The sequence below is a fragment of the Apostichopus japonicus genome, chromosome 14, assembly GCF_037975245.1.
Source record: "Apostichopus japonicus isolate 1M-3 chromosome 14, ASM3797524v1, whole genome shotgun sequence".
NCBI lineage: Eukaryota > Metazoa > Echinodermata > Holothuroidea > Aspidochirotida > Stichopodidae > Apostichopus > Apostichopus japonicus.
Genome location: NC_092574.1, coordinates 21,925,771 through 21,937,811, shown reverse-complemented (window position 1 = coordinate 21,937,811; position 12,041 = coordinate 21,925,771). Strand labels below are relative to the sequence as shown.

The 12,041-nt window shown below is 35.9% G+C and overlaps 2 protein-coding genes across 3 annotated transcripts in view; one reads left to right on the top strand and one right to left on the bottom strand.

Moving 5' to 3' along the window:
• The window catches only part of LOC139979681 (vacuolar protein-sorting-associated protein 36-like), a 72,871-nt gene that overhangs the window by 1,652 nt on the left and 59,178 nt on the right, over positions 1-12,041 (top strand). The window contains exons 4-14 of one of the 2 annotated variants that reach the window (XM_071990706.1): positions 715-829; positions 1,572-1,646; positions 1,820-1,903; positions 2,359-2,391; positions 2,726-2,803; positions 3,066-3,200; positions 3,504-3,569; positions 4,399-4,463; positions 5,285-5,369; positions 6,047-6,123; positions 6,527-7,547. In XM_071990706.1, the coding sequence (XP_071846807.1) occupies positions 715-829; positions 1,572-1,646; positions 1,820-1,903; positions 2,359-2,391; positions 2,726-2,803; positions 3,066-3,200; positions 3,504-3,569; positions 4,399-4,463; positions 5,285-5,369; positions 6,047-6,123; positions 6,527-6,626 (913 nt within the window). In that variant the 3' untranslated portion in view covers positions 6,627-7,547. Of the gene's footprint in view, positions 1-714; positions 830-1,571; positions 1,647-1,819; positions 1,904-2,358; positions 2,392-2,725; positions 2,804-3,065; positions 3,201-3,503; positions 3,570-4,398; positions 4,464-5,284; positions 5,370-6,046; positions 6,124-6,526; positions 7,548-12,041 lie in introns of those variants that run through there. The other variant, XM_071990707.1, reaches the window with a different exon arrangement.
• On the bottom strand, positions 8,360-11,998 carry LOC139979683 (anaphase-promoting complex subunit 15-like). Its single transcript, XM_071990709.1, has 4 exons — positions 11,790-11,998; positions 10,035-10,094; positions 9,481-9,609; positions 8,360-8,803 (listed from the first exon to the last, which is right to left on the bottom strand). Exons 1-4 carry the CDS (start codon positions 11,907-11,909, stop codon positions 8,747-8,749), a joined length of 366 nt encoding a protein of 121 aa, XP_071846810.1. The 5' UTR covers positions 11,910-11,998; the 3' UTR covers positions 8,360-8,746.

Sequence of the window (12,041 nt, the reverse complement as noted above, 5' to 3'; positions counted from 1 at the left end):
CTGACAATGTTTGGGAGCAATAAGTTGATTTATTTATTGACTTATTATTATCATTTTATATAACCTGTGATGTTCTGAAAGCACCACTCAGTATAAGTTTGAGTTCCCCAGTTTCCAGCTGTGTTTTTCAGTCATAGTGTAATGGCTGAAAGCCTTTCTTATGCACTATCAAACTGCACAATAATGTAGTACATCCATTTTTGCTGGAAGTCAACATTTTACACAGCTTCAAGAGTTCATACATATGGTTCACTACAAGTATATCTTTGACCACACCATCAAGATTTGTATAAACAATTAACCCTCTTTTTAATAAGTTCATGCTTGGAGAAAGAAAATTTGTGTAATATAGTTTTGAGGATAGTCATTGGAAAAAAAAAGTAAGGAAATCATGCTCAGAGTGCTATTTGTGATGATAAAATAAATTCTGGACAGAAAAGGGGTTGAAATTGAAAGACACATAGTTTAACAGATACATAAACTAAAATTAAAATTTGTTTTTCTTACTATAAGAGGATAGAGGAGATTAAGAGTAAAAATTTATATGTTATACAAAAATAAGGAAGATATTAAGGAATAAGGAAGAAGTGGAGACATTCTAGTTTAATTCTGACTTTATTGTTACTTTTACATGCTCAGATAATTCACAATTATTATTTTTTGACTCAATAAGTGATCATGACTGTGGCCTTGGCAATATTATTTCTCTTTCAGTCCCAAGCTGGTTCTCCATCTGCAGTCCCCAAGAGCGAACCAACCCAAGGGACCAGTCTATTCCAGCCAACACACTCACATAAGATTGGGCTTTAAGGAAGGTGGTGCTAACGATGTGAGTCTTTTTGTATATCAAACAGGACTCTCCTGTGTGATGAGGCTCACATTTCCAAAAAGGGGATTTAAATTGTAAATATGTCATACTGAGTGGTTGCTTCCTAATGTCTTTAACAGTCATGTGAATTGTTTCAAAGTGTTATTTTGCTATAAACAGTGATGAAAGATTACAGTCTCAACCTTCGACAAGGTTGTCACATCTTGAGTTATTCTTAAACATCACAGAAGTTCAAATTAGAAGCTCCATGTCTGGCCAGAAAAATGCTCACACACGGAATGATGGGTTGATATTAAATTGCCCAGCAACAGATACACCTCTGAAAATATGATCTTTCAGACTTGAATGACTGTCAAACTTGAGGCTTAGATTGAGTTACGTGAACATTTATATGCCTTGGCCATTCACACACAATTATCCACTCCCAAATATCAAATATCCATAAGAAATGGTGTTCATTGTGATGGATATATGCATAGAAATGTGTTGGTTTTGGGCATGGAAATGCATTTCGATAGGATATATCCTTTAATACTGTCATTAAACCTAACTGTGATACTTTGGTGCTATTCAGGCTTTAACTATCTTTTCACCTTGTTTTTTATTATGACAATACTCAGGAATACATTCACGTACACCATCTTGTGAGTCTTTCACCCGATCTCAATGTGACTGTTTTACTAAAAACATTAATGCTGTTCGTCATGTAAACTGACATCTGTTTTATTTTCATTCCTGGTAGTTCAATCGATGTCTGTCAGAAGTCTTGGCTAGGAAAGTCTGGGAGTTTGCTCCTGTGTCCAGACCAGCCAACCAGGTATGACATTTAAAAATATTGAGCATAATACATAGCATATTGAATCATGTGGAAATTCAGGAATGCAAAAAGATTTCATTTATATATGAGAATTATGAAAGGATAATAACTCCTGTGTTGTGTTTAATGGAACATTAATAAATACACCAAAATATTTCTGCTTGCTTCCACAGCCGAGAAAAATCCATGCTGGAATAGTAGGCATCGAGAGAAACCTTGAGAAGCAGAGGAAGGAGACAGACCAGAATATATCTAAGGTTTGTTGTGTTGTTGTATTGTTTTGAAAGAAGGAAGTTGAAGAGCACTTTGTCAAATGGAAATGATGCAACAACTTCAAAATGCAGGAACAATATCAAACGATAGAGATTATCGTGGCAGACCAGCTTGTTAATATTGTGTTGACATGCAGGTGTATATTGCGTGAAACCTCAGAGCACAAAGACTGTCTCCTATTAAACCCTTGCTAAAATATGCTGCTGCCCCCTCTGTATCATAAAGTTGACACAGTGCCTTAAAGTTTTCTTAATAACAAGTTTAAGCAGATGACATTAATAAGAGCTTTATTAAGAGTACGTTCTCCTGCTCGGTCACATGTAATGTTTTACCCATAAAGCTTACATAAAAACCCAGTTATCTTCATCAGCATGTATGATATTTAATTAGCAATACTTATACCAGAAGTTCACTGTACTATTTCTTCTTTCATTCCCAGGCATTTCAAGATCTTGATAAACTCATTGGAAAAGTAAGTTTTGCTGAATTGATTTGAATTCCCTTTTTGTTTTATAAACATACTTATATTGTGTTTTATTTATCTTCGTTAGTTTTCAAACTAAGTAGGAGTGGGTAGGTGGGGACTGGGATGTGGAGTCCAGAGTGCTCCCACCTATATTGACAGAATGTATGCAGGCCTGTGTAGTAAATAATATCACATATCTGGCCAAACTGGCTGTACATAGAAACTGTTGAAATTCTTTGTGTGACTAAGTTTCTTTGACTTTCCTTTCCTTCACTTTTCAAGTTTTATTTTATACAGTAAAAAAGTCATGTGACCAATCTCTGTTCTCTTTTTTCCTCAGGCTAAAGAAATGGTAGAACTCTCCAAGAAAATCTCAACCAAAATCAAGGATAAGCAGGGTGAAATTAGTGAAGACGAGGTACACATCAAAATATTGAATAACAAATTAAATATTATGCGCAATCTATCGCTCTGTTCATAATACATTATATATATAATAATAATACACATATGTTATACATATAATAGGCAATGTATCGTAAATGTCTTTAGCCCAGCTTGTTGCGAAATAAAATAAAAAAATTTTGGTAATCATTTGTTAACCAGTGAGTGTAATTTATTGTTTACATCTTGTTCATAGTTTTCGTTATTTTTACGTAATTCATTCCATTTTTTCTCAGACCGTCAAATTTAAGTCATATCTGTTGAGTCTTGGTATAAATGACCCGGTGACCCATGAGACTCACGGCAAAGGTCTAAAATACCACGAAGAGTTAGCAAAGCAACTTGTGGCTGTCCTGCAGGAACCAATAGAGGTATGTGGTTGGCGTGTCCTTAAAATTTACGGAGGAAATGTTTTTGGGTTTAATTAAGATTTTTTTTTTGAGAATTGAAAATAGTACCTGTACTAAGTGCCCTTGTGCTTCCAAAGTGATACAGTTTCTTAGCCCACCCTGACCCAGATACTTAAGTCTCCCAAGCCATACTAGTCCATTAGCTCCCCCCCCCCCAACCCCTTTTCCATAATATTCTTGACAATGTTGCACTTTTAAATTACATTAATGAAAGAAATGAAATAGAATCATTAACTGTGTATTTTTGTTTCAATTTTTTAAAAGGAAAATGGAGGCATGATGGCATTAACAGATGTATTTTGTAGAGTGAATAGAGCGAGGGGAATAGAGGTGAGTTTATATTTAAATTATTTCTGAGATTCCCTTCTTTCTTTGTTCATCTATCCCATTTCATGTTTGTCACTATGCAGTAAAAAGGAAGAAAAATTTGAACCCTACAAATTGTGATCCTCGATTTTCAATGGTCGTTTGGTAATTATTTGTTGACCAACATTTGGGCTGATTATTTAGACGAATATAAAATGGCATTTTGTAAAACTGGTAATGACCACCCCTTCCATCTTTTCCATCCAAATAGCATTATGTAAAACTAGAGTATAGAAAATATTATCATTACAGAATCACAGTTATAAATTTACAAATTATGTCTTGTTTTTCACTATATGAAGATTCAGAAAAGCTTTATTCATGTCTTTTGTAAACCCATGTTTGGATTGGTGTGAGATCATATCCAAGGAGTAAATCATCTTACTAATTTTGTTTCTAAATGTGTTTCTAAATATTTTTAGGATTCTGCTCTATATTTTTTCTTGTGATTACCTTGCAATTTATGATATTGGTTTTTTGTTGGTCTTAATTCTCTTTTTAAATTACTACCAGGATTTTTATTTACGCTATAGTAAAATAACATGCAAACATCATACGCTTTCTCAGGTCAATGGAAGATTTTACCTTATTCTTTTTCATACTCATCATTTCATGGGTTTCCATTGTTTTATTTGAAGGGAAGCAGGCTGTTAGAAAAGGAAGAAACATTTCATTGTCGTTTATGAGATATTAACTTCAAGAGAACAAAATGATCATTGGTATTATGTTAGTACTTCTCTCTGTAAATTGGGCTCACAGACCTACCTATATGCCTCCTATTCTTTATCCACAGCTATTATCACCGGATGACTTATTAGACGCCTGTAAACAATTCTCAAGACTGAGGCTGCCTTTAAGGTAAATTGTATAACCAAAGTCTTTGGGTATTTATTTGTGCATTGCAAATGTCGTCCAAATTTAAGGCCTTAAAGTGATAGTGTTTGACAATGTTAAACTCATATTGATGATGAACTTATATTGAAGTATTCCGCCCTGTCGGTATTTTGTCCGTGACTTGAGATATGATTGATTGAATGTAAGATATTTTGACCAGCTTAATCTTCCCTTACCCCAGGAAGTGAATCACAGTGGATGGTCTGTGATGTCATCCGGGCAAAATCCTTCAAATCTGATATTATTTGGAATGTTTGTGTAGCTATCAAAGTTCTCTGTATTTAGAGTGTCATCTTTACGCAACTCATTTGTAGAAATATTAATAATTCCCTCTATGGATAAATGATGCAAAATAAAGAAAAAGCAACAACATTTTCAACTTAATTACCCGGCTGGTTTTGACCTAAAGATGCAGAAAATTCCTTCACTTTGGCCAAGCAATCAGCTTTAGCCACCAGGAGGTCCTTTTCCAAAACCTTGCATTCTGAGTACATTTACAACAAAGTGTGCTTCTAAAGGAGAAACCAACAAGAATAATGAAATCAAACAGAATAAAATGAAAAGATCATGTGTCATGATGACATGATGACATCACAGGTAACCCACTCCGCTTCACATCCCGGAATAAGGAAGTATTTTATCTGGTAATTAGTTCATGACTGCAGCGGTTGTTTTACAACCTTGTAATAGATTCTGTCAGAATTGCTACCAGCCGTAAAAAGGATAGGTCAGTTTGAGGTATTTTGGAATGCAGAAATGATAAATGTTGACTTTTGATTTCTCAGATTACGGATATTTAGCAGCGGGGTAGCGGTTCTGGAGTCTATATCCAAAGGTGAAGATGAGAAGGTCTTTGAAGCAGCAACCTTAGTAAGCATCCATTTTTGTTTTGAATGTGTTTTTTTGTATGTTGATATAGGGTTGGGCATGTGTTATAGATAATGTTACTGATCATTAATAGTATTAAATATCAGTATAGGTTGCATTTTGACAACACGTTCAGCTTTTCAGAAAATAAACACTAAAGGCTTACCAATTACATTGGTGGTCCATACCAGTTTAACATATGTATCATCAGTGACATGCACAAGATTTCAAAGGTACAGTAGGTGGGAGCAAGGGGTGGGGGGGGGGTTGTTGGTGGAGGCAATTTCAATTTTCCTGATTGAGTTTGGTAGGGGCTTGAACCTTTATAGACAGAGAATTTAGCTGTGAGAATGTTGAATGTGACTCCCATGGTGGAGTGGGGGTCGGGAGGGGGAGGAGGTCATGGGGAAAAAGTATAGACATCCAATGATGCATTGTGAGGCATGTTTAGACCATAAAGGAGGGCTAAACCTAGGTTTTGCTAATAAATGCTAAATAATTTTGAATGTTCCTTTCCCCAAAGTGACAATGGAGGAGGACGGGGAAATGGATTTCACTGATAAGCTTCACTTTTCAAAGTTTATTGGGATTATGCATGAGATTCTTGGAAGAGATATGATCGGTAAATTCTTTAATGATCATTTGTTATGCTGAGTTAAATCTCTTTTCATCTTCCTCAGTTGGAGGAGAAAACTTCCCTTTCTGCTGATGAACTAGCTCAACTTTTAGGTATTTCAGTCATGTTAGCTAAAGGAAGGTAAGTCACTACTAGCAGACTCATATCTTTATTAGCATTCTAGAATCTCTAAGGAAAATTGTGGTAAATCTTGTTATCTACTACTTGTAGGTTTCATAGAGCAGTGACCTATTTGATACTGGGAAGAAATCCAGTGATATTGGTGTGAAACCATGAATTAAATATCAATTTCTCTGACATGTTAATATTTTGTGGAGGTAAACCCTTCTTTGGGGGGTATACTTCACTGGTTTGTGTTAACACAATTAAAAACAATTCTGTCATTCTGTCACTTTGTCATAGATTTTATTCCTTAAAAATATTCTGATGTGTCTCACATCATTTGTCAACTCTCTCTGTTGTTATTTGTCATCTTTGAATTGATATGAAAGTTAAAAGGGTTCACTCCTCAAATTGATTTCAGATTGCTGGCTGCCGAGGAGATCGGCAAAGCATGCAGAGATGAATCTGTGGAAGGTCTCCGTTTTTATCCAAACAAATTTTTGGAAATTGCATCTACGTGATGATGAGAGCTAGGACAACGATGCTCGTCGTTTGTGTGAGAGTCAGTTTTAATCGTGACCTTGACTGGAGTGTGAAAGCCTCCGTAGTTTAAGCGTTATATACCAAGGATGTCAGTGTAAACAGCATTTACTGTGAGGCATTGTCATAAGTGGTTATATGCATCATGCATGATTAAAAATCATATGCTGATGTTGGTTAAAGCGATAACAATTAAATTGGATACTAGAGATAACTTTGCATCTCAGGAACGGAAACCTTATCATGACATCCAGAGTCATCCAAGGTAAAGTTGGAACACTTGAAATGAAGTGTTGATGTGATTTCATGTTCCTGAAAGTTTCCATCATTTGGTGGTAATGTGTACTTAATAAATCACTATGTCGGATGTGTTTTTAATACTTATTCTGAATTTGCTGAGGAAACTTGACAATGCCATTGGGAAAATATTGCTTAGCAAAATGATATGAAAACACCATTACAAATGCAGATCACATTTAACCCATGTCCTGACTTATTGAGGTCAAGTGACTACAGCTTCCCGAGTCGATTAGGGAGCCTATGAAATTGTGATACCTGGTAGGAAAATGTTTGATTAAGAATTACATATTCTAATTTTCATATAATATACTGAAGGAAATTGAAGAGTGTGGAAAGTGCAGAAGTGATTTTATTGTTTCATGGCTCGACCTGGTTCTCAATACCCCTCTGCACCACCTTTTTCCCTCAATTTTTGGAAATATTTATCTCATTTGCTAAGGAAGATTATATTGGATTGTATACTGTAAGTCATGTGGCTTTCAGTTAGCTAATAACTGATGATTAAGTTTTGCAGAATTATAGACTGTGTTGATTGATTTGGTATTTCGATATGCTTGTTAGGCATGCTTATGTCACAAATTACTTGTAAAATGCAATTCAACATGATTTACCCAAAATCATGTAATTTATTTATAAAACTATGTGATTTATATTCATGTACAGGTGTATACAGAAAAGCGTAAAATAAAGAAACTGAATCAAGTCAAAAGTATTGTTATTTGTTTATTTTGTGATCATAACATCAAGCAAAATATGACAAAAGTATGGTTAAAATTAATACCATAGATACAAGAAATAGCTTCTATTTCATGCATGGATCTTTACACACTAAGCTAGTGTTTGATAATTGTTTGTAGATTGTAAAGTTGCAAGTGAACCCTTTTTAGATGCCACTCTTAAGAACACTCACATACAATGTGGCGTAGATGCTAAAAGTGATACCAGTTCTCGCATCGTAAGTGAGATGATCAAATTTGACACAGCCTAAAGGGAGTTTCATGCCTGGAGGAAGGTTCATTAATGTATAATGTTCTTAAGCAGTGGTATCACATTCTACTGAGGTCTATAAGCTTCCCATTAGAATGTAGCTATGATCATATCGTCATAAAGATAATTTGATCTTTTAATTTCTTTACTTGACATTTTATTACCCTCAAAGATGTTCTTTTAAGGGTTAGAATAACATACAGCGGTGGATCCAGGACATCCCTCAGGGTGGGAGGAGAGGTTGGGGGAGGGGAGGGATTGGAGGCAGGTGTCAGTAAATACCAAAACTACTACCCAAAAAGTGATACATGTGAAAACAGCTGAAGCTTTCTATTTTACTTTGTTTATCACAATTATTGTTGAAGCTAACTTTAAAGGCTGACAAATTTTAAGAGAGGGAGGGGGCTGCCCTGGAACTGTCCTTGACTGATGTATGTGACGAGGCTGAATCTCAAGAGCCTTGTGAACAAATCATGCACTCTGGTGCTATTCTTGGACCATTCAGTGTTAAACCAGATTAGACATGAGATCAAATGAAATGACCCGAACAAACCCCACTCAAACAATACTTCCTTCACGCATTGTAATCACGGTGTATATTAAATATGCCATCTACTGCTTGCAAAGATCAGTTTGTAGCAGAAGATTCCATCATCAATGTAAGCTGCCTGGGGACAAAAGGAGGCTGCAATTCCACATGTTTGGCAGTTTGTGATTTCACAGAGAGCTCTTCAGCAGTTCAAATCTGGATCTTTTTTCCTCCCTGGTACACTCTTTGATGAGGAGAACAGGTTATCTGAGCTTCAGCATCCTTTCATATCCAAGGAGGCGAATCGGACAGCTCTGCTTCTGGGTTCAGCTCCATCTCAATCTGATTGTCAAATATGTGGATACTAGTATTAATATCATATTTAGATAAAAATATTCACACACCAAGAAATATATTTTTCAAATGCACTCTATGTCATTAGGTATTTATTTGACCTGAGTGACGGTACTTTTATGGATACGTTAATAAACTGGGCTTGGCATCCTTGTTGTGACAATGCCCAGAATTTTCAATTATTGGCCAAATTTTTAGAAGTAAAAGCACAACACTGAACTGAAGGAAACATATCAATGTGGGGCTCCACAAAACTGATGGCACCGATGGCTTATGCCATCAATGGCCTTAGAAGAATGCCAACCATGCCGCTGAAAATGACTTGACCTAAGCAAAATGCAAAATGTGTTATTTGTTCAAACTGTGTGTGCCCATACTAAATCAAATAGCCTAATTATAGATTTGTTAAATAACAAAATATTGGTCGAAGAGCCTGTCAGATATCAGAAAAGTTCTCTTGTTTACCATCAGCTCCCCCCTCCCCAACCCCAAATTTCTTGCTCACTGTTGCTCCTTAATCCCATCAAGCCAGTTATTGCTTCATAGTAATACATGCACCATAACAAACATAGGAGGGATGTTAAAGTTTTGTTTTTTATCCATCCCCCCACCCACCTTCCCCCTGCAACCTTGGAATAGACAAAAATGTAGTCAACAAATTTAACCTCATTAGCATCATCATGTGAATCCAGGTCAAACTCTTGCATGTCCTCCACCTCTGGTTCCTCTGCCTCTTCTGAATCTCCCTCTGTGTCCACATCATCGTCATCTTCTTCATCTTCCTCGTCATAAGTCTGGAGTTTTATAATCGAAATCAAAAGGGTTATTTTTCCATTGTCAATGTAATTTGTCAAAGAGAGCAACATAAATGCATCAATGATATATTCATTTCCAGTGAGCAACTGTTAATGTTAGGACAGAGTTTTCCTTTTCTTTGTTTTTTAAAAATATAAATATGTTCTTGTACTACTTCTATCAAAATAGAAGATCACATATTCAGAACATTTTGAAGTTTTAAACTGCATTCAATTTTTTATTGAAATAACTAATTATATATACATGATGTTAGCTGTATACTTAACATACAAAGGAAAGTGAAAACTGAATTGCTAAAAGACAAAATACTGAGAAATCAGTCATTTCACCATAATAAATATTACATTGCAAAAGAGGAAAATAATATCGCTGGGCAATACAGGTATGTATGAGTTTGACCTACCTCAGAAGCTGTCTTCCCAATTGGTACAAAATTATGTCCCATCTTTCTTATGTTCTGTAACTGAAAGATTAATATGGATTTCATGCTTATTTGAATTATATATCAGTCATCATATCATATATATCAGAGCTTACATATTAAAGGCAAATATCAATCAAAGATAAGGGGAAAAAAACATTCCTGTGTATCAGTACTACAGTATAATGCAATATAGTTTGTAAAGCAAATCCTACACAAATACAACTTGATAGCTGATCATTTGAAGATTGATGCTTATCTGGGTTGATTTCTTAAACAGTCTGCTGGCAGTCCCACAGACAACATAGAAAGTCAGTTAATTATTACAGTGCAGCCGCAAGTATGTGGTTGAAATGTTCTGATACATTTGTTGAAAGATTTTAGATGTATCAAAAATCCTTTTAATTATGAACTTAGCAGATGATAGTGCTTGACAGGCATTAGGCTCTGATCTAACAAGGTTAAGTTTTGGTAAGCAACTGTTATTAATACAAAATTTGTTTTAATTGAGTTTATATGTTAAATTTATAAACATGGCGTGTGAGTGAAGGAACGTCCAGCAGAAAGACCAGTATAACATTGCAGAAACTCTAGCAAAAGTTACACCCAGTTAACAAAATGCTTGCAATTAGGCTACATCACAGAAAATATCAGTCATGCCTAAGTTAAACTACAGTAGGTTGGTTATAGTGCCATAATTTGGCAGTCAGACTTTCACTGCACAAAATACTTACTGAACTGATGACTAATCTTTCACATTAAATGTCATAATATTTTGATACGGTGGATCAAGTCCCACTCAGCGCCGGACTATACCATTCGATAATAGGTTGGCATCAAGTTTAACAATGGTAAATGGTCGGCATAGGTTAGGGATAAATAATAATATAAATGCAATAATACATATTAATTCACAATAGGTTAAGGGTGTGAAGCGACGTCCTAAAAATAATTTGAGAATGACAAAACAATGACTGTTCTACTTCTAGTTTCTACACTTATACTAGTAATACACAGGCGCGTAGCCAGGAATTTGCCAAGGGAGGGGCGAAACTGTAGATTCGGCATTGCAAACTATCTAAGTGTTGTGCCACCATGGGTTGGCGCGAAGCGTAACAGAAAGTTTTGGCTGAAAATGCCTCCCAGATCCCTGGAAATGGCACTTTCCAGGCCTTGTCAGTTGCATCTTAGCATTTTCTCTTTTGAAAATACTAGCGATATCATAAAAACATTAAAAAAAAAAAAAAAAAATGCTCAAGGGGGGCGGCTGCCCCTTTCGCCCCCCCCCCCCTTGGCTACGCGCCTGGTAATACATAGCACCATTCTTTATAGTGGGGCCGGCATACCAACTAGTACCGAGAGGGACATTATCCTACATGCCGAACCACTTGAAATACCAATGTCAGTATGCTTATCAAGTCTTATATGTCACCGATCATATTCTTTTTACACTCACATATCAGGATTCAGGGAATGGCCTAATGTTACTTGGTAGGGTTTCCAGTGAAGTACAGTAGGGCTGTACATTTCTGGTTGTTCTCACATTGTACTGAGAATGACACCTCATATACCTTAGTTACAAAATAATGGATAGAAAAATTCGAATCCGATTAGTACTGATAGAGTTAGTCTCCAGGTCGCTGGAGAGATTAACTTGGGCCTTGGTTTGGGCGTTTGTTAGGGGCACCTGGACGTTTATAGTAATACTATAGTACTAATCAGTAACGGTTAGGCTACCCATGCTTCATGGTTTTTCTCTTCTTCCGAGAGCTCTTCCTCGTCTTCTAACGGAGTGTCCATCTTAAACCAAAGTGGCTCTACCGGCCTTGGTAGTAGAGAATGAAATGTTGTAGTCATTTTCGCCTTGTTTGCTCACAACAAAAACATCCAGGTACAGGCTAAAATTGTCAAGGATTGTCAAAATGTTGGTAGAAATGCTAGATTGGAAATGACATGTTCATTATACGTATACACTCTATAGATACTGGA

Bases quoted from the DNA above. Each gene is read 5' to 3' on its own strand.
- LOC139979683 (XM_071990709.1), bottom strand. From the start codon at position 11,909: ATGACTACAACATTTCATTCTCTACTACCAAGGCCGGTAGAGCCACTT. The intron at 10,095-11,789 runs GTAGCCTAACCG...TTAATCTTTCAG, and splicing joins AGAAAAACCATGAAGCATGG to TTACAGAACATAAGAAAGAT. The intron at 9,610-10,034 runs GTAGGTCAAACT...ATAAAACTCCAG, and splicing joins TTGGGAAGACAGCTTCTGAG to ACTTATGACGAGGAAGATGA.